Genomic DNA, 20,516 nt, shown 5'->3' with positions numbered 1-20,516 from the left:
CTTTTTATTACTTCCCTAACCTGAATGTTGTTAGCAGTTCCCTCAGCTTGGCACTATTTCTCATGCCAAACATCTGAGGGTATTGAGACTTTAAATTAAAACTGCAGTTGTGCTGAATTAATTTGAAATCATGATTCTCTCTATAGCACCACAGTGTTAGCTCAACCTGTCTTTTTTCTCCTGATACAGCCTTTTTAATATATATTTCTGTTTCTTTGATCCTAAGTGAGAGACCATGCACTGCAGGACCAGTCCTGAAAACTCTCCCAGGCTGGTACACAACCACAAGAGGTTTATAAATAATTTTTCATCTGATGGGCACTAATGTTTCTCAACAGACTGCCTTCAGCGTTTCTCACAAGGACTCAACAAATTTGAAAAACAGTTTTCAGGAATATTGAAAAACAAATATATATACATAAAGAAGAATTTTGCAGATGAAATTGAGACCTCAGCACTATCAGCTTTAGCAGTCTACTTCAACCTGTACAGTTTTAAACAAAGCAGTCTAGGTTTGGGGGATTTTGCTGGAGTGCCAACAAACACAAACCTTTACTTACCAAGTTTGGTATTGAGAAAAAGAACAAGCACCCCCACACACAAAACCCTTAATATAAACTCCTATCCTCCTCTGTTCTCAGTCTCTATTTTCCTTTTTTTTGCCGTGCATTTCACTAAATTCATCAAAACCTACACATTGAGATGGCAAGCTGCAGTCCCCCAGGCATGTCACTGCCCCAGCATCAATCACCCACAGCTGCAGTCCCTCAGAGGTGTACCTGCACCAGCGCAGGTCATTCACAGGCCCATTAACATGTCCGTAAACCCTTCAACATAAAATGTCTCCTGCTCCAAGAGCACATCTCCAGATCCAGATCCAGCAGTTGCCATTGTCCTTCTAAAATATTTTTTTATTAGCAGCACTGAGGGCTTCTGGGTTTGGCTAAAGTTTTGATCAGGGATGGTTTTTCCCACTGTTGACACTTGTTTCAGAGCCGGATGGAAACAGCTGTGACCATCACAGGGTAGTTCATGATGTCCCCACACCGGCCACCTCTGTCTCCCCCGGAGACCTAAAACCTGTAACTTGTGGCCACTTATGCCTATATGCCAAAAATAAATTCAGAAAAAGTTAGTGTGTGCTGAAAAACAAAATGGTCACATTTGACAAGGTATTGTGAAAATAGCACTGAATTTCTGATAGCTCAGATATTCACAACGTACTCATGCTTCACACTACCAAATACTTTTCACCAAAAGAATCTTTTGAACTTGTAATTTGTGTGTAATGTAGACATTTAAGTTTGGGCTTTTTATTTAAAAAGTATTTTTTCCAGTTGACAGATACCAATTGTACCCCAATTCTGGTTAGCAATTTGTAATCATTTCTCTTTGAATCATTGACTGAAATAACTCATGGTTGAAATAATGTTTTCTTCTTTTTTTTTCAAGCAAAAGAGCAAAAATTAGAGGCCTGGCATTTTCTTTATAAATGCTAAATAAAAATTATGAAGCTTACAGATTTCTAAATAGGAATTTGCATAACTGGTATTGAACTGGCATTGAATATGTAAGATGTTGGGTCCAAGCCAATGGCTTCCCATGCTGTTGAGAAGTTCATATTTGCATACATGCTTTCTATCTTTCCCATGATACAGAGATACCAGGTCTGGTTAAAATACTACTCTCGGAAGAAATGAGATCATTTTCAGAATTTTGAGGGTTCATTAAGCTTATGCTAGTTTTTCAGTTGCTGTCCCCCACTCGTGAAACACAGCCATCGCAATTATACTTTTCCATGAGGACCAGAAAAACATTTATTGCCCCAGAAAGCAACAGGTTCATCTACACGCTGAATGGGAAGATGTAAAGAAGATGTCTTATAGACAAGGCCAGCTTTCCGAAATTAAATAGCATTTTTGTGTTCCTATTTCAAAAGAAAATACTGCCCAGATTCATCCAAGTATCAGATCTTCAACTACTTACCTAAATGTGTCATATGCTACCCCATATGGCACAGTTTTGAACAACTGTACAGATACAGCTGGTCACAGCCTGTCAGATGGCCTTCTTTCCTCTAAAGATCTGTGTCCTGTGCAACTCCCATTGTTTAGTTCAATGTATACATATTATCATGTCTGTCCTTATTACTGTTACTCTTAAACAGTTATTAAAGATGTTAAGTACAACATACTTTTCAGCCGTACTTTGCTTTGAGGGTCTGAAGCTGAATAGTATCAACCCATGGAGAGACTTCACCGACAACATTTGTGAGCCTGTGTTTCTGATTATACCCAACATTAACTTCCAAAAAGTATAAGACTAGGGTACTTGCTGTCTTATGATTATACCATTCTTCAGCTTGGGCAGAGAATTTTTGGAATGTGTTTGGTTTTGTCATTTTCTGCATCTAATTGAATAACATTATGAATTTTCTCAAAAAAAAAATGGTTTTAGACTCCAGACAAGGCTGTATTTTTACAGATTTGTGCCTGCTTAAACTCACAGTGATTCACTGGTTTCTGTGGGCTCTCTGGGAGCTCACAAACAAGTTGAACACATGGTGTCTGATAGCTTCACCTCAGCAAGATCTACAGGTTCAGCTGCAAGATCTAATGAAGGACCTGCACCTAGATGTCTGTCTCAGCTCCGTTTGGAAGATTAATGCCACATAGAAGTATGTTACATGGTAGAAGGCTTGTTTCTGGGCTGCCACAATTTATAAACTCCTAAATGCAGATACATTTCCATCTATTTCAATTTAGATGAATATGAATGGCTCTCAACAAGCATACCGTAGGAGAAAGGCTGGTGATATCCCTGGCTGGCTGTGGAGATCAGTGGAACCTCCACAGTGCCTGGCTGCCACAGTTAAGTTAAAGCTTGTGAGTCAGTCCTCAGCAGTACCATCCCAACTGTACAGATACATTTATACAAGAATTAAAAATCAGTTACTGGCTGTGCACTGCCTTGCTCTCTGACCAGATGCCCATCTAGTCCTTCAGCACAATAAATACATGCAGAGCTACCAGGTATGCCTTTCAGGTGTCTCTTTTCCCTTACAAATGGCTTGGCTCACAGTTGCATTTCTGTGTCCAACAGATGGCAAAAGTGTTGTTGCCAGGCTAAGCAAAGCTCCAACAAGTCAGGATTGTATACATGCTGAGGTGGATTTTCTATTGTCTCACTTGGGCATGTATTCTTAATTCATACAGCAGCAACTGTATAATTTTGAGAGTTTTTAAATGATTTGCTGATCCAAGTGCACTTTGCATAGCAGTTGCCATGTGGAAAATGTGTAGCTGTCATGTTGAAAACAGTGTAGTCCTGAGTGAGATCTTTCATCAAAGCAACTTTCAAATCAATTCTCTCTTCAGTGAATGCTTAGCAAAAGCATTTTTGCAAACAACAGATAGCAAAAATCAGAATAAGAGGACTTTCACATTAGTGTGATAGAAGAGAACTAGAATAGCCCATAACCAACAGAGCAGAAGTTACATGTGTCTAGCATTGAATAGAACTTATAACTGAGAAAGAAATTCATTAAAACCAACACCACCACAGTTGAATTTAGAATCTCACTCACTCCAGGTTTCCCCAGACATTTCAGTCTGGCTAATCAACTCGTCCTTGTTGAGCTCCCCAGAAGACAAAAAGTACACACACTACTGTGTACGCAAAAGACCTCGTTGCTGTCAATCAGCCTCAGGACTGCTGCACTCTATAAATTACTTGTAGGCGGCAGGAGTGGCATAAAATTTTCTACAGGAAAGGACAGTGACTTCTGCTTGGCAAATGAGGCATTCAAAACGGGCTACAGCTGGTGGACAGTTTTGCTGCTGGAATAATTAGGCAGGTGGGAGCAAGCTGAAGGAAGGCACTGCTGTCAGAAGCTGGATGTGGAGAGAATGAATGGCTTGCTCTTTTTAAGACTAAAGCGGTGGAGGAAAACATAAATTTCAGGAATTACGTTGTATAACCTTCTGTATTCCACAGAAGAAGTTCTGCTTAGGAATTGAAATTATCCTGTTCTAGATTCCAAGTCCGACTCCAGATCTAAAGAAATGTATGCTGAATTCCAAGACTGATCTTGAATAATGCCTTGGTGATACAATAGTCCAGGCTGAAAGGCACACCACATCTTCATTGTTAGCAAAGAGTCCATCAGCCTAAAATAATCTGTATTTGCTCAAGAAACTTTCATATATATTTATATCTGTTAATTAGCCATTTTAATAGGGAAAGGGTAATTTATGTTTATGGTAAGGTTACTTGTGGCAGGAAATTCTATCGTATAGCTGAGTTCTTCGTCTCCTTGGTTTATTAAGCCCAACAATGCTAGCTTTCTGCTTAAAAACACACCAATATTCTTCAGTGGCAGTATGGTTGAAGATCTCACTTTTCTAAGAAGTGGATTTGAAGGCTTCCTACATAATGCATTTGCCCTTTCTTTTTACATCACACCTCAAAATGTTCAGCTCATCAGAGAAATCGTAAGAATTAATACATTTCTACAGAATGCATGTGCTACCTACTTTCTCTCTCTGAATAACATCTGGAATTTCTTCAGAGTGGTTGGCAGTGCAACTCGGAAATAAATGCCAAAACGTCTGCAAGTCAGCTACATATTGCAAAGCATCTGCATATTACTGTACATGGGAATTCCTTAAGTTATGGTATAGGGAGCACCAGGGAGCAGGAGGGAAGGGGAAGAAAGAGTAGGCAAAACCCCCAAATCCTTGTGCTGCACTGTTTGCATGAAGGAAAAATAATTACAAAATAAGAGTGAGAATGAAGAATGATTGCCTTATTCGACTAATCACCATTGCAGAACTGCAGCCCTGAGGCTTTATTTTTTATATATATATTCTTATATTCTTCTTTATAATCAGAAGAAATAAATTTTTGGTCATGTCAGTACAGATCTTTAAAAAACTATCATTCAGCATTCATGCATCATTATCATAAACGCATACAAAATTCAGACTGAAAATATTTCTTCAACATTCGTTCTTACTGTTGCCAGTCTCCTATGAACTATTAACTTGTCATAAACTGGAAAATTCTTCACGGTTTTAGTTCGAAGTCAAATATACCTTTAGGTGACAAGAACCTTGCACCTTCCCTGCCAAAGCCACTGACTGTCTTTATCAACTATCCCAACAGAACTGATCAAAGACTTTGATTTTGAACAACCCCATTGAACTGGGATTGAACCAATTTGAATTTACAAATTCATGCTGAATGAATGCTGAGGCCAAAAAAGAAAAAAAAAATTAAAGCAGGAAAACTGTTATCTAAACTATCTAAGTAGAGCAACAAACACTATATACTTTTCTATAAAATCCTAAAAAGAGGCTCAAATGGGTCAAAACAGTAACTCAAAATGCTGCATCCAATAGTGGCAATAGGCAATACTGTGTAAGGTAAGAACATAAGCCATTAGCTGAGCCCAATCACCTCGTATTTCCTGAGCATCTGCAATTATTGGATTAGGGATGGCCATTACACTTGCCTATATACATACCTATTCCTCTTTTAGAGTATGGATGTGAGAGGATACATACTTGCCTATTCCTCACATCACCTGTTCATAGCCCTTGAATTTCTCTTTAACCCTCTAGAGGCAAAATATCTGATTACAAAATAAATTACTAGGTTCAGCCTTAGAGTTTCAATGCATATGCCCTAGCCAAGAGAATAAGCAGACTAGAAGGCATTTGTGGTAGAAGGTCTGTTCACTGGTCCTGCCAAAGCCAGGCCACAGCATATCAAGGAACACAAGCCCAAAAGAAGAGTACCAAACTGTGACAGAGAAATTCTGTGGCTGCACTCCATGTCCCTGAGATTTTTTTTGGTGTCAGTATCACTAGATAGCAACTAAATAAAAAGCTGAAACAATTCTGGAACAAATATGAGGAGCTCCCCTGCAGTTGAGGGCCTTAGTGTCTATAAAGTCCACTCAGAGAGAGAAAGCAAACAATGTCTCACCAAAGTTTCTGATAAAAAGAGGACTTTGGGGGAGAGGGACTTTATCTTTCCCATAAAGCTCCCTTAAAATCTGACAAGAAAGCTAAGACATAGTTGCAAGCCAAGATATATTCTCTGTTTGCTTTTGCTGTCTTAAGCTGCATTTCTATTTTGAAAAGTGTCTGGGGAAAAAACAGTCAGCCTCATTTTCAGTGTTTATTCATTTGTGGTCTATGAACTGTTAGTTTCAGTGGTATTGCTCAATTAAAATTAACAAGACATGAGTGTCACTGAAGACAAAATCTGCAAACTGCGAAGAGGCTGATCAGCTCTTTCCCAGCTGGCATGGCCACAGATACATTATTGGCCAGTTCAAGCAAAGATCTAGCTTCACTGGGGTTGAAGATGTATGTTCATTAGACATAAACAGAACTAGTTTGCATTTAAAATAAATCAGTTGAAGTCTAGAAGGATTAGATAATGGGCTAAAGGCTGGGCTCATTTAGGATGCTCTTTCTAGACATAATTTCCTTGTGGCATTTTTACTCCTGAGAGAAACTGCACTTCAGGCACTGGCCTGGCCTTCTCTCAGATGTCCTGTAGATCAGGCTGCTCTAATACTTCTGAAGTTGATGTCCTTTCCTCACTCCTGGACAGAGACTTCTTATGAAAGAAATGATGCCAGGTTCAGCACAGAGCTCTTGGTAAAGAACTAAACAGGAAGATGAGAGTTGTTTGTGGGTTACACTTTCAGAAGGGTACATTTTGTTCTTGTTGGTGTCAGTCCAAAATAACATCAGTCCAAAGTTTACTGGAATTTATGCTGCTTACACCATTGGAAAGTGAAAGTGAACTAGTGTTAAGAGACAAATACATTTTGTTGGTGAAAGAAAAGAGATGTCCGGTTTGAATGAAAAAATAAATACCCTCTAGTAAAGTGGTAGTATCGGTCTTAGCAGCATCACCCACTTAAAAAAGCATGACATCTGTGCCAGTAGTATCCAGTTAATTTATTGTATATTCTATTTCGCCAGCATAACAAAGTTGAAGCACTAACTTTGATCTTAATCTGTCTGGAAAAGTCTTCTCAATTCATAAGCTTTCAATCTTTCAATCAAGATTTTAGTAATACCATTTATTTCCACAAAAAAAAAAAAAAGAAAGAAAAGAAAAAATAATGTTAACATGGCATTTAATTGATTTTTGCTTTATTTTTAGTTAACTCAAATGAAAATCTACTTCAGTTTTTTTTCTGCTCTGCAGATTTCTGTAATAAAATCTCATACTGATAAAGGGAGACACATCATATAAGTTCTACAAGTATTCAATTTTCTTTCATAGACATCTTTATGTTAAGCATATAGGTGTAAGAAGAGAACAGTTTCCTAACAGTGACATTTGTAATATGGAAGGCTTGCATTGCCATAATGTGGAACGCAAGATTTTTTCCCCCCCGGAATAAGAAAAGAGACACGTAACCATAATTTCTTACTAGCAAGAACAGCTGAGATGCAGTAAAGACCAGTCAGCCACAAAATAATTGCTTTAAACTTGCACCTGGGTTTGGGGGTTTTTTGGGGGGGGGAGGGTGATGGGGGTGGAGTGGGGTGGTTTGTTTTTTTTTCATTCAAAGAGAGAGATTCTAGGAGGTCAGGATAAGGTAAGCCATACTGAGAACAGAGAGAGCCTAAATGCAGGCTGGGGCTATGCAATTGTCTCTTCTGGGACAAGTGCATAAGATATAAAGGAATGTATGTTTTCCAAAAAGAACTTTTTGCACATCGTAGCAATGTAACATTTTTTAACTAATGATTACAGCATGGAAAGTTCTTTACCCTATCAGCTTGAATCTTTTCTAGTTTTAAACAGGTTTCCAAGAGCTAACGATTAAACTAGGAGCATAAAAACCTTGTGAACACAGAAGCTCCACTGATTTGAATCCTTTCACTGACAGAAATTATTAGATTCAAAAATTAATGACAGCTCTGAAAGGGAAAAAAAGGTGGCATCTGTGCCTGGTCAGCTGCTTTTCAGAAAAGACATAAGACCTTTACCAGCCTGCTTCTGATCAAATTTGAAGGAAATAAGAGGCAGAGTGTTTTCATGATATCCAGCTTTGAAAACCTGATGTTCACTTTACCAAGAAACAGTGTATGTTTGAAGATCCTGAAGCATTAGCATAAGCCGGTCCTCTCCCAGAGCTGTACCCAGTTCTCCAAGCATCCCAGCAGAAGTATGAAACCCACCATTGTGAGAATTCCCAAAAGGGCGTAGTCCAGGAGAGTTTGGACCTCCTCTACTCCACACTCAGGAGGCCACCGCTGGGGTGCTGTGCCTGGTTCGTGGTACTCAGGGTGAGAGAGGAATGGAGTAAGTCAGTCGCACTGGAGGGTCACTCAAATAGGGGGCTGGAGCACAAAACATCCAAAGAGAGGCCAAAGACACTGTGGGTGATTCACCTGGAGGACACTAAAGCCAAACCGAGTCGTAGTCTTCAGCTGCCTGGTCAGGGCTTACAGGCAGGGCTCAGCTCAACTCTTCTCAGAAGTGCACAGCAAAAGGACAAGGGGCAATGTACACAAACGGCAACAATTAAAAAAATGCTTGTGAAGATGGTCAAAAATGACAACTACAGAGGCTGTGAAATCCTCCACCTCAGGCAGATTTGATGTAACTTCACAGTAAGCCTTGTTTGAAGCACAGATGGGACCTAAGTGATCTTTCAAGGTCATAGAATCATAGAATATCTAAAGTTGGAAGGGACCCAGAAGGATCATTGAGTCCAACTCCCTGCTCCTTGCAGGACTACCTAAAACTCGACCATAAGACTAAAAGCATTGTCCAGACACTCCTGGAACTCTGACAGGCTTGGTGCCATGACCAGTTCCCCGGGGTAGCCTGTTCCAGTGACCCACCACCCTCTCAGTGAAGAACCATTTCCCAAAGTTCATGGAACAGTCCTTTCTAACCTCAGAAGTACGGTCTTACAAAATCCCCAGTGCTATGAATACATTGATAGGATTCACCATGCAAAGGCAGGATAAAACCAGATGTCTAGGACAAAAAAGAAACTACACAAAGGGCACTTGCCACTTAGTGCCCTCTCTCTGCACTCTCAAGGAAACTGAAAATTAAGGTGAATAGGACCAGAGAAATGAATATATATCTAATATACAGTGCCTTTTCAAACATGTTGTAAGTATCAGCAAAATTGCTATTTGGAAAACCCTCACATTGTTTAATCCAGTGGGAGAAAATCTGCATCCATACACCTTCTCCGATTCTTCTATGTGTATGCTATTCTGAAATAATACTCTTTGAATTAGAAAGGACCAAAAATATTTTGCTCAGAAACTTGTGACATCATTTTATTGTATTTTGTAGCATTCTTTCCACGACATGCCTAATACAATATTTGTAACCACTACTAAAAGGATTGTATGAGGGCATTTACTGCAGTTACAGCCGAATTCCATAACCAATAAGCAAACAGGCAGCTATAGTTCTTACTGTCCTTTTACTTTTTCCTTTGAGCATTTAACACTGAAAATAGAAGCCCAGGATCAGAACAATCTTACTGTCCTTAACATTATTATGTTCTAGGTAAATATGAACATATTCTAAATGAAAGATGGTGACAGCCTCATGGTTAAGTGGAAGTCCACAGTGCTTTCATGGAACATTCATACATGCCTAACTACTGCACATTTTTGTAGCAACACTTGTCCTAGCTAAATATGGATATATTAGTGCTTATAGATGCTTTATTGCCCTAGTTTGTAAAGCATATAACCCATAAAACCGAAACTGAAATGGATGGGATTTTTCTAAAGTATACATCAAAAAGAGTTTTGTAGGGTCTAGGGTCTGGTTTACCTTTTCCTTGTGTTGTGTAGGTCGTATTCAAGTCCTAGAACTGGAATAACCTCTCTAAGTGACAGCATAAATGACAGCCATTTTAGTGTGGGTTTTTCCCAGCAGAAATCTCCTTGAATGTAAGCCAAATAATGCTAGATTACCAAATTACACATCCTGAGCCATTTTGACTTCCTACACAGCAAATTCTCTCTACCCCTCCCCACCCCACCCACCCCACCCCTCCAAAAGCCCCCAACCAAACACCAAATGCAGATTAAATTTGCTAAACTTCTACAAATAACTGGCAATACTGGGGCACTGGTGTTTGCTATACTTTTGAACGAATGGACTCACACAGCTTTTTCTTTTGTTTCTCCCCTATTCAGGTATTTGTTTGCTCTATCTGACTAGATCAGGACTAACAGAAATAAAACATTGTGCATTATATTTGACAAAAACTTACACATACAATCTTAGATACCAAGAACTTTCCATGTAATTTCTCTCCTGACACTCAAAACATCTCTTGACATTGTGCCTCATCTTAAAAAAAAGTTACACTTCTTTTTCTGAGACAAAGTACATTGGGGCTGAGATAGAAGCACAGAATAGCAGAAAAGATTTGTGGTTTACTAGTCTGGCAAGTATACTTCAGAGCTGACACGCCATTGCAAGGGTCAGTACAAGGTAGTTTAGCCATCTGAATGTGCTTTACAAATGAGAAAATAAGTCCAGTTGTAACTATTGAGAAATTTGAGAAGATAATTAAAAAATAGGAAAAAGTAAACATTTACTGGATTATTTTAAGGTATATTACTAAAACCAACAGGACATAAATTTAAACATGTATAAAGTATACATAAAAATGCATAGATGTACAGTAAATACGTTAATTTATATGTAGAGAGAGTAATATGTACACAGAGTCTGTTGTGCTATAAGTCTAAGCAGTAATTCCTGCAGTATATTGTCTTAAAGCCATTTTATTATACAACAGTTTCAATGTAGCAGGTGCTGAGAACAATGTACATTAACATGAAGTAGGTAAGTCATATCCATTTACTCTTGAAATGTACAAATATAGGAAACAAAGGCCATAAATGTAATAGTACCTACACCTCCAAGACTTCCTTTTTTTTATTTATTTAAATATGCACAAGTCCGCCTAATGCTGATAGACAGGTTTCTTTCCTGCTTCCCTTCCATGTCAACGTGTTGACCAGGCACTCAGAACAAAATCTTTGACGCACTTCAGCACCACTTCCACCGATTCAACTCAGTGCACTCCTGACCTTGAAGTCTTCAGGTCAAAAATTAGAGGAAAAAATAAAATAAAAAAATATATAAATAAAACAAACAACTTTGTGGGCTTTCTTTTTCACAAGTTATTTGCCACCAATACTGTCAAAGCAGCTGAATCGTAGTGCATCCATGGGCAGGAGCATATAGCAGCTTTTGTGCACTTTGCAAAAAAAATATATTAAAGAAAATCAAGTCTTTACTGGCTTGTTTTATCTGTCGCTAAAAAGATGCTGTGCTGCTTCTGAGCCCTTTCCATCAAATTCTTTTTCTTCTTTTTCTTGTCTTTTGTTTTTGTTGGCCTTCTCCCTAAAAAAAAAATAAATCAATGAGTCAACTAAGTAAAGAATGCAGAAGTGATGTTAGACTGTAGTCAAAAAACTCCATGACATGTAAAATTATTGATGGGGACTGCAAAGGTAATGCTGGCTAATGAGCTTTGATCGTCAGTGGAAACAGAAGCTTTCAATGGGATGCCAGAGGAAGCAGGATCCCCGACTGTCATCGCTTACCCACAGGCACAGTTTTGCGGGTATGATTAACCATGTTGATGTAGGTCTCACTTTCAGCAGGGTAACTCACGCAAGCAACATTATGCAAGTGCCTGGGGTCCAGAGCCAAATGGGTACGTCGACTCCTAACTCACTGAAAGCTGGATACGTGCCTTAGATCCTTGCGTAAATTTGTTTGAGTGAGTAATCCTATTTAAGTCAAGTCCAATATATCCATGATTTCAATGAGAAACCAGGCATTACAGCCCAATTATTTGGTTGGATGTTGTCCTACATGCTTTGGCAGAAATAGTGCCGCCACTGCAAAGAACTGTTGCTACTGCTTATTAGCACCCTGTGCCTAAATCTCACAGCGTAGTATCGTGCAGAAACAAAAATTTCATTACATGCTTCTTACTATTGGAAGTTGACTGAAAAATAACCAAAACAGAGAAATAAGGATCAATGCAGAAAACCAAATTCTCAGTCTCCTTCGACGGGAATTTTTTTTCCTGTTCAGTTATAATAATAAATCGGTGACCTTTAATTATCTCAGCAAAGGTACTATAGACTGAGAAAATGCTAGATACAAAGGCCCTCGTGCAGCAATGCATTAACTTTTAAGTATATGCTTAAACCCTAACCAGTCTGGTAGGATTTAAGGAGATGACCAAACACTGTCTGGAGTGAGAATGATCTGGGTTTTCTTGGCTGTATCATGTACTGAAATATGTGATCAATGATAAAAAAAATAAGGTTATTAGTCTCTAGAGGTGCCAACTTTTTAACCTTTCAGGAGAACTAAATGAACTTGAGAAGACAGTAAAAGAAAATTCAAGGAGCAGATGACATAAAAATGTGAAAATCCATTTTTCATCTACATTGTCAATACATTATTAATTGGGAGAAATGTTTACCAGTCTGGCTTTGTCTTACTTCCATATTGTTTTTTAAATAAAAAGGTCTAAACCAGTATGAAGCATTTTTCTCCATTTGATAACAGCACTGAAAAACTCTGATTCTAAAATTATGAAAATTCATGATTCATTAAAAATATAGGGTTATATACTTCAGATTGCATGTTTGTAACATGCTGTCTAGGCTACTATTCTCTAGGAAATATTGGAATTTTGTATATAAAATAGGACAGGACATTAAGGTAATGAGCACACAAGTTTAGTCCATATTAAAATCATAAGGGACCTTGGAGTTTACTTCTGCTTCTCATTAAAGTCTGGCGTTAATGCTACCATGGCATTTTGCCATTTTTAAATCTAGTTAATCCTACATAGTAAAACCTCAGTTCAACCAATCATTAATCAAAGCAGCTTTTAAGTTAAAACTGTTTAGTAACACTGTATCTAACGACTAGGCACACCTAATGAGGTCAGAGGGAAGGAATACTTGACACAAAGTGGCATTGCAAGATGGTTTGAATTATAGACATTTCCATATCATTTTTTTTTTCCTGTGATTCTACTGGTTGGTATATTATGAAGTATAACATTTTTAACCTAAATCTTCAAAATATTTATTAAGGAAGGAATAGATGAAGGGGAAAGAAATTGAAATGAGGGACCAACGCTGCCGGTCAGAAGATCAGCAGAATCAATTAGAGCTTTATTGGAGTTTTGCTATCCTGTTTGCTCAGTGATTTTACTTTCTGAGGTTTCTCACTGTAGAGGCCAATTACTAAAAAGAAATATAAACTTCAGTCAGTGCCTTGTCTATTTTTCTCTACGACCTCCTCCAGAGAACTAGAGCAAATGCTTACTGTAAGTTTAAGGTAGGGGAAGATCCTATTATTTTTCCTCTGAAAACTTTCAGATGCACAGAAAAAATTACACACAACCCACTTGGTATCATTGTCTAAGCCTTACAAAGTAGCTCCTTTAACACACTCATCAAATCAAATTGCCAGCACGCTCTCCATACAATATACTTAAAAGAGAGATGAACTGGACTAGATTTCAGTGATTTGAGATGTCATTGTGCAGCAAACACATTACGGTGCTGCTGCTGCTCTGCAGCAATCATCCCTGTACCTGCTTTTGCCGCAAGGCACACCAAAGGCAAATTACCTTCTTTGATATGTGCCATGGAGCAGCAGCCTCTGTGGAGGCAGTACCACAGAGCTGTTGATACCTGAAAATTTGTTCTCCTGTTAGTGAGCTCTTTGGCTGCTCATTTTATTTCAAAGTGCCCTGTAGTACACAACGTTTCATTACTTTCAGGACAGTATTAAACCACACTGAGAAAATCCAGATGGCTAACGATGCTAGGAGCCCCAAATCCCAACTGTCATTCTAAGCAGAAAACTGAATATAGAAGGTATTTCTTGGCCAACCATTGGTTCCCATATCGTTACTAGCATGCAACACAGATTAGGGATTAGCAAGAAAAATGAATAAAGACTAGGGAGTTCAAACGAAGTATGCTGCTGAAGTCCCTACACATGATAACTTTTATTAAATGCATATTTCAATTATAGCACTTATTTTGTCAGCAGAAGCACAGTGAACAGAAGTAACTTCTGAATATTTTGCTACAGATGTCTTTTGAAGAAATTATGTTTATGATACGGAAAGTAGATCCTCAAAGATGATGCAGGAGCCAGACTCTCAGTTCCCCAACTGGAGGGCAGTGGAGCAAGGACAGCCGATGGAGAAGGCACTCCCCTGGGGCTGGAATGGCAGTGGCTCCCCTCTTCTCTGTGCCATGGGTCAGGTGTGGAGAACCTCGTCCTCAAGGAGCCATGCATGGCCACCTCACACCTCGCCATGCTTACTGCTCCCGAGAGCGAGAGCCCTTGACCCCAAGCCCCTCTCTCCATGGAAAGCGGCAGGGCCCTGCCACGCTTGGCTTTGCTGAGGCAGTTGAAAAGGAGTGGACTTTTAGCAGCAGTGTATTATAGTCCAGAACTTGCTGTTCCACACAGAAGGCAATTACTGGCTGAAGCAAATGAGAAGGGAGTGCAAAAGCACTCTGTCTCTCCTATCAGTAACAGATTATAGTATTACTGGACAGGACAGAACTGAATACAAGAAAGCTGCAGAGGGACTTTTTACAAGGGCTTGAAATGATAGGACAAGGGGGAATGGTTTTAAACTGAAAGGGTGTAGATTTAAATTAGACATTAGGAAGAAATACTGTGAGGGTGGTGAGACAGTAGAAAAAGTTGCCCAGAGAAGCTGTGGATGCCCCATCCATGTTCAAGGCCAGGCTGCATGGGACTTTGAGCAACCTGGTCTAGTGGAAGGTGTCCCTGCCCTTGGCAGGGAGGGTGGAACCAGATTTTTAAGGTCCCTTCCAACCCAAACCATTCTGTGATTCTCTGATTCTATGAGTATCTGAGAGAGTGTCTGATCCACCTAGCCTATAAACACCTCCTGATCAGAAAAAAACACCCAAGCGAGCAAGTTGTCCAGCGCAGCCACCTGGGTTCCACAGCCAGCACCGCTCTTTGAGCAACACTGCACCCTTCTTAATGATAGCTCGCCTGCTTGTTATCTGGTAGACAGCCGTGTGCCTTGCTTCTCCTTTCCAAGATACAGGCTTCCACATCAGGCCTCATCTTCAGTCTTTATTTTACGACTACAATCTATTTTGTAAATCCTTTGGTTTTAACAGCAATGGGAGCAAATAGAAATAATTAATGCAAATAGCAGGATACCTGAGCACTGTTCAGGTTATGTACTCATATTTTTATTTTTATTTTATTTTCCCTTGCATACTAACTAGCCAACTAACTAACTTTTCCTTGAAAAGCATTTTTTATCTCTGACTGTCTAAAACAGGGCTCCTCAATTTTTATTATCAGTCAGCTCTGAACTCAATTTACAGAATTTGTTAAATACTCTGTAAAGTCATGTGTATACACTGAAATATACAGGACCTAAGAAAGATCTGAAACTTAGGTGGATTTTGTGTTCAATTATCTAGCAAATAAAAGCCTTAAAACTTATCTATCGTTCTGTATCTCCTATTTCTGCACAGGTTATTTTACAGAAGTAAGACTGGCAAACCCATTCATTCAAACCCTTTATTGCAATGTTATAACATTCAGTTTTGCTATTTGATTTATAAATTACCAATGAGTAAGTCCTCATTTTCTAAGCAACTTATCCCAATCGTTGGTATCTTTCCAGTATTATTCATTAAACTTTTATTTGGACTACTTGGTTCTGGTAGGTAGATGGGCAATACTATTGCAATACTATGCAATTAAACATTATCATTAGCTAACAATGTGCCACAGCTTCTAAGGGTTAGATAACATATGGGTAATGGTACAATAACATATAGGTAATGATGCAATTCCAACATGAATTCCTGAAAAAAAACATTTATGCTAATATACACGGCAATTGTCTGTACATCAGAGAGTAACAGCTATGAAAATTATTTAACTAGGCTCTTGCTGGATTACTTTTCTTCCTTTTTTGTTGCTTCTGTAGCATTTTATCAGTGTTTCTCCTACAGTTGCTCTATGCTGGTATATTAGAGACTTGTGCTCAGTTCTCTGGTCTGTCTCATACCCTGAGCTGAAACATGTTTGCAAATACCACAGGTTCCTGCTGGATGGACCCGCCTGTTAATTCAGGACACACATTACCTGGTTCAAAAGGTGCCTTCATCACCTTCTGTTAGCTGCAAAGGCAGCTTTCTCCAGACACAGTTTTGGCAGCAGATCGCTAATGCTCAGGGCACTCCTGGCTCTCCGGAACTAAAATGCAGCAAATGAATTCACAGGGACTCCCAGCCACATTGCTCGAGATCCTTGTCTCAGATAGACAGCATCAGTTCAGTATCTGATTTGTTCTTAATCTGCTGTATAGATGCTGTTGTATGTACTGCTCTTCTAACAAAATCTCTGTCCGTTGCTGCTTTCAGCAGATGGAGAAAATCCAGGACACATCCACGTGAGGGCAGCAAGGACTTACATTTGAAACGTTAAAAAAAGGCAGGGGAAAAAGTGACATCTGCAGCTTTATTTCATAGTGTAATTCCCTCACAAGTTTTCAGCATTCTAACATACACATTACTATTTTAGAGATACCAGAATGCTTAATGCTCCTTTCTTTATTTAAAACATTTTTCTCCTCTCCTGATGATTACGGAATAACAGGACTTACAGCTGTCTGCCTGCTCCCCTTCCGTGGATTTTCATACACAGAATTTTCACTGCTAGCAGCAAAGGCACAATGGTGTCCTGGGATAACAGCAGACTTTGCTAAATATACCCTTTGTCCTGTTAGGAGCTAAGTAATTGCACACCTGTACATCATTCTGCTATGGCTGCAGTTCTAGCATGGACCCCGCGTGTGGCAGCACCTCATCTGCACGGTGAGCTAGAGAAGTTACCACAGCCCTTGTATCACTGAAGGATGGCAGACACCAGGGAACTAATGATAGCGGTGGAAAGATGATAGGGATACTCAATGATTAACCAGTCAGCTCAACTCAAGAGAAAGATGGCAGTTGTAAGCTTCTGGACAACTTCTGTCCTGCACAGACCTGCGGTTGTCTCATCATTTACTCTCCATTTGAACCACGTATCAAACTGCACATAAACAAAAATCCAGACTTCAAAAATCCAACTAGCAAGCAAGCAAAGGATTCAGTTCATAAATTATTCCTCAGAGGTAATTTATTTCCTGGGGCTTTCAGTCAGGTTAAAAATTTTGGATACCGCAACTGCCAGAGAAATGCACAAATTGATGAGAAATCTTGTAAACACACACTCAACGAAAGAAAAAAAAAACACCCACTGCTACAAAGTCAACCTCTTCCTAAAGCATGATTTTCAAACCAGCACTGACAAGTGGCCCACAAAAAGAGGACACAGAGCTTTAATAACTTAGCAAACCACACACCGTGGGCATCTCTACCAATGTCACCTGCTACTGAATGGATTCATGACAGCTTTCCTAAGCTAGTTTGCTGTTGTTTTTTCAAACACCATCAAACTTAGGTTGAAATTGGATATGCTTAATGTGTGCTACAGGAGGAATATGACTTGGGGGAAATCAGCTGAAATAAAATAACCTTTTTGTTCAGGGAGTGAAAGATACTGGGACTCGGACTGTGACACTGGAAAAGAAGTAAGAAGATTGAGGAGATGGGACAGGAAGGGTCAAGTGTCAGAAACTAGCTCCTCGCTTTCCTGGGTGAATTTCTGATGTAATTTGAAGAAGTCCTGCAAATACATTTTTGCCTCTGGAGACACCAGAAGGGATGGTATGATCACATAAAGTACATCAACTGCCCATGACACCATCCCCAATCCCAAAATTTCTATTCCATTTTCTATTCAAATCCCACAATTTGTAAAGGTGGGTTAATTAATGTTTGCAGAGCACTGAAACACAGTAACAATGAACACCATAGCAAAGTCATGAATTATGTTATCATTCTTTTTTCATTTGGAAGAGCTGAATAATGTTAGCAAATTAGGTCTTAGAACGATTACTGAATGAAAATAGGAAAAAATTACCATAACTGTAGATGTTATCACCACTGATACAAAGAAGGAGCAAATGAAAGTACTTCCTTCAGCTTTGAAGTACTTGAGTTTGCAAGTTTAATAGTCTTCTTATGTACTTTTTGGTGCAATACTAATAGCTAATGGTATAAATTACATGTACTGCCGGTCTACTGAAATAAATAATAAACTAAGAAAATGAGTTCCCTCATGTAAAAGCACAGTTTGATGTTTTTCACACATTCTTGCCTATTTGATGTCATGATTCCCTGCTGAAAATCATGGAAATTTCTGTCTTGAGTAAACCTCATAATTTCTACACAGATCATTACAAAAGCACTGGTAGTGCAGAGCTAGCCTGCATGGTATCTTATTCAGTTCCTGGCAGCCAGAATCCTGATAGCTCATTTTCAATTTTCAACTTAATAATTTCACAATTTTGGGTAAACTTTGGGTAAACTTTGGGTAAATTATATCCAAACCAACACAGCTACAGAGATGAAAGCTAATTTAAAAGAATAAAAAAAAATAATTCCTCAACTGAAAGAAAGATCAAATTATCTCACGTTTCTGTACATTAATCCCACTAGCTTCTTTTGTTTTGACACATTCACTAAGAAATTATAGATGTTAATATTTAGGGCAAGAATAAATAAAGTGAGGTACTCTTTTTCTCCCAGAGTACACATCTACTGCTTTTCATCTGGCCTGAATACAAACTAAACAATACTCAAATCTGATGTTCTTTCCTTCTGGAAAATACCGAGTACCATCAGGCATTGTCATCTGTTTAAGAAATACTGATTCCTCCACAAAGAATGGAATTTACATGTCACAGCCTATTGAGAGTTCAGTGGATTTTTTCTTCAACTTTAGGGCAAATTCACTGGGAAAAGAGTCATCTTACATTGCTGAAACTCAATGCATTTCCCACAATGCAGTTTTCCAAAGTATTCAGTAGATAGTAGTGAGATATTAACCGAAAACTGGCTTCCACTTCCATCATTTCAAAGAATACTATTTTTTCTTTGTAAAAGTAACCATTAATCTGCCTAGAACATAAGACTTTCTATTCGTTAATGAATATAAAAAGTGAAAAAATAAAAAATCACACATAAGGCTAAGGGAAAGAAAGCAAAAGAAAGCATACTGGGGGAAGAGGAAAACCAGCAAACTCAAGGTGACATGGAAACTCTCAGAAAACTCTGACAGAAGACCTAGTTTGACTGAATAGTATAGATCAGGGGTCCTCAAACTTTTTAACCAGGGGGCCGGCGCGCAGATGCAGTGGCAGGCAGTCATCTGCGGCTGCTTGGTTTCCCCCCCCCAACCCCCGGCGGGGGGGTCTGTAAATACCGGGGGCCGGATTGAGGATCCTGAGGGGCCGTATCCAGCCCGCGGGCCACAGTTTGAGGACCCCTGGGATAGATGCTAAATGCTGGGTCCCATTGTCCTTTCAGTCACAGTTGTGTGAAAACAGGAGGATCTCCATGGCAGCCAAAATGTTTATCTACTGTAGATTTAGCTCAGAATTCATATCATATGAATATCAGTTGCATGCACGGTACTCACTATTCTTATCTTAGTCAACACCATGTCAGATCAGATGCTTTGCAGGCAGAACCAAGCAAAATATTTCCAAGGAAAGGTTTAGGTTTATTTTCCTTCCTTTCACAGTGCAATATAAAGCAAATGTTAAAATAATAAATCAATATTTATACACAGTCAGGTGTATACATACATGTGTAAATACATTTCAACTCTATAGGCAACAATTATGGCTAAGAACTAATTGGCTCTGAATTCCTCTAGGTTTGATTGGACACTAATCTGACTTAAAACTCCCTCTGTCCACTGTTTCAAAACAGATTATTTTTCATCCATTTCTCCTTTTTCTAGCTGATTTAATTAATATATTTTTTTACTTCATCATATAGGGAATAGATAATAAATTCTGTTGAGACAACATTTACTTGAGGCACCTGCAAGGTTTAATTTCATTCTGGAAATTGCATTTTGTTCAATTAAGAGTTTCTTACAGAGGGAGAGATTATACTGGGAAGATATCTTTGTAGAGATTTTTTTTTCCTTCTGTGAAATAGTATTTAGTTGTGAAGGGGTTTTTATATGACATGTAAATGTTTATATGTCTTTTTAAATTCCCTTTAGGGATTCTGGTCAAGAACTGAGGAATAATGCTGTTCAAGGACCCTTTTTTTTTTCCTTTTTTTTTTCTTTTCTTTTTTTTAAACTGAAACAAGCTCAAAAAATAGTTTTACTTATCACTTCTGCCTCTCTTCAAGTAATGCACAGGTAATCCTATTGAGAGTCAGTAAGAAAAAAGTCTAAAATGAACACCTGATAATGGATTAAGGTACAATCCAGCAGGAAGCCTCCTACTGAATAACCGCTAT

The 20,516-nt window shown here is 38.8% G+C and overlaps 1 protein-coding gene across 1 annotated transcript in view; it reads right to left on the bottom strand.

Annotated features, from left to right (window-relative positions):
* Window positions 1-10,306: 10,306 nt before the first annotated feature.
* RSPO2 (R-spondin 2) overlaps window positions 10,307-20,516 on the bottom strand; it is a 114,674-nt gene continuing 104,464 nt past the window's right edge. Inside the window, exon 5 of the mRNA XM_055800985.1 lies at window positions 10,307-11,436. Coding sequence (XP_055656960.1) covers window positions 11,327-11,436 — 110 coding nt within the window. The 3' untranslated portion in view covers window positions 10,307-11,326. The remainder of the gene's footprint in view (window positions 11,437-20,516) is intronic.

The sequence above is a fragment of the Falco peregrinus genome, chromosome 3 (assembly GCF_023634155.1).
Source record: "Falco peregrinus isolate bFalPer1 chromosome 3, bFalPer1.pri, whole genome shotgun sequence".
NCBI classification, from domain to species: Eukaryota; Metazoa; Chordata; class Aves; order Falconiformes; family Falconidae; genus Falco; species Falco peregrinus.
Note: the sequence above shows the minus strand (reverse complement) of the source record. Positions and strands in the feature narration are given on the sequence as shown.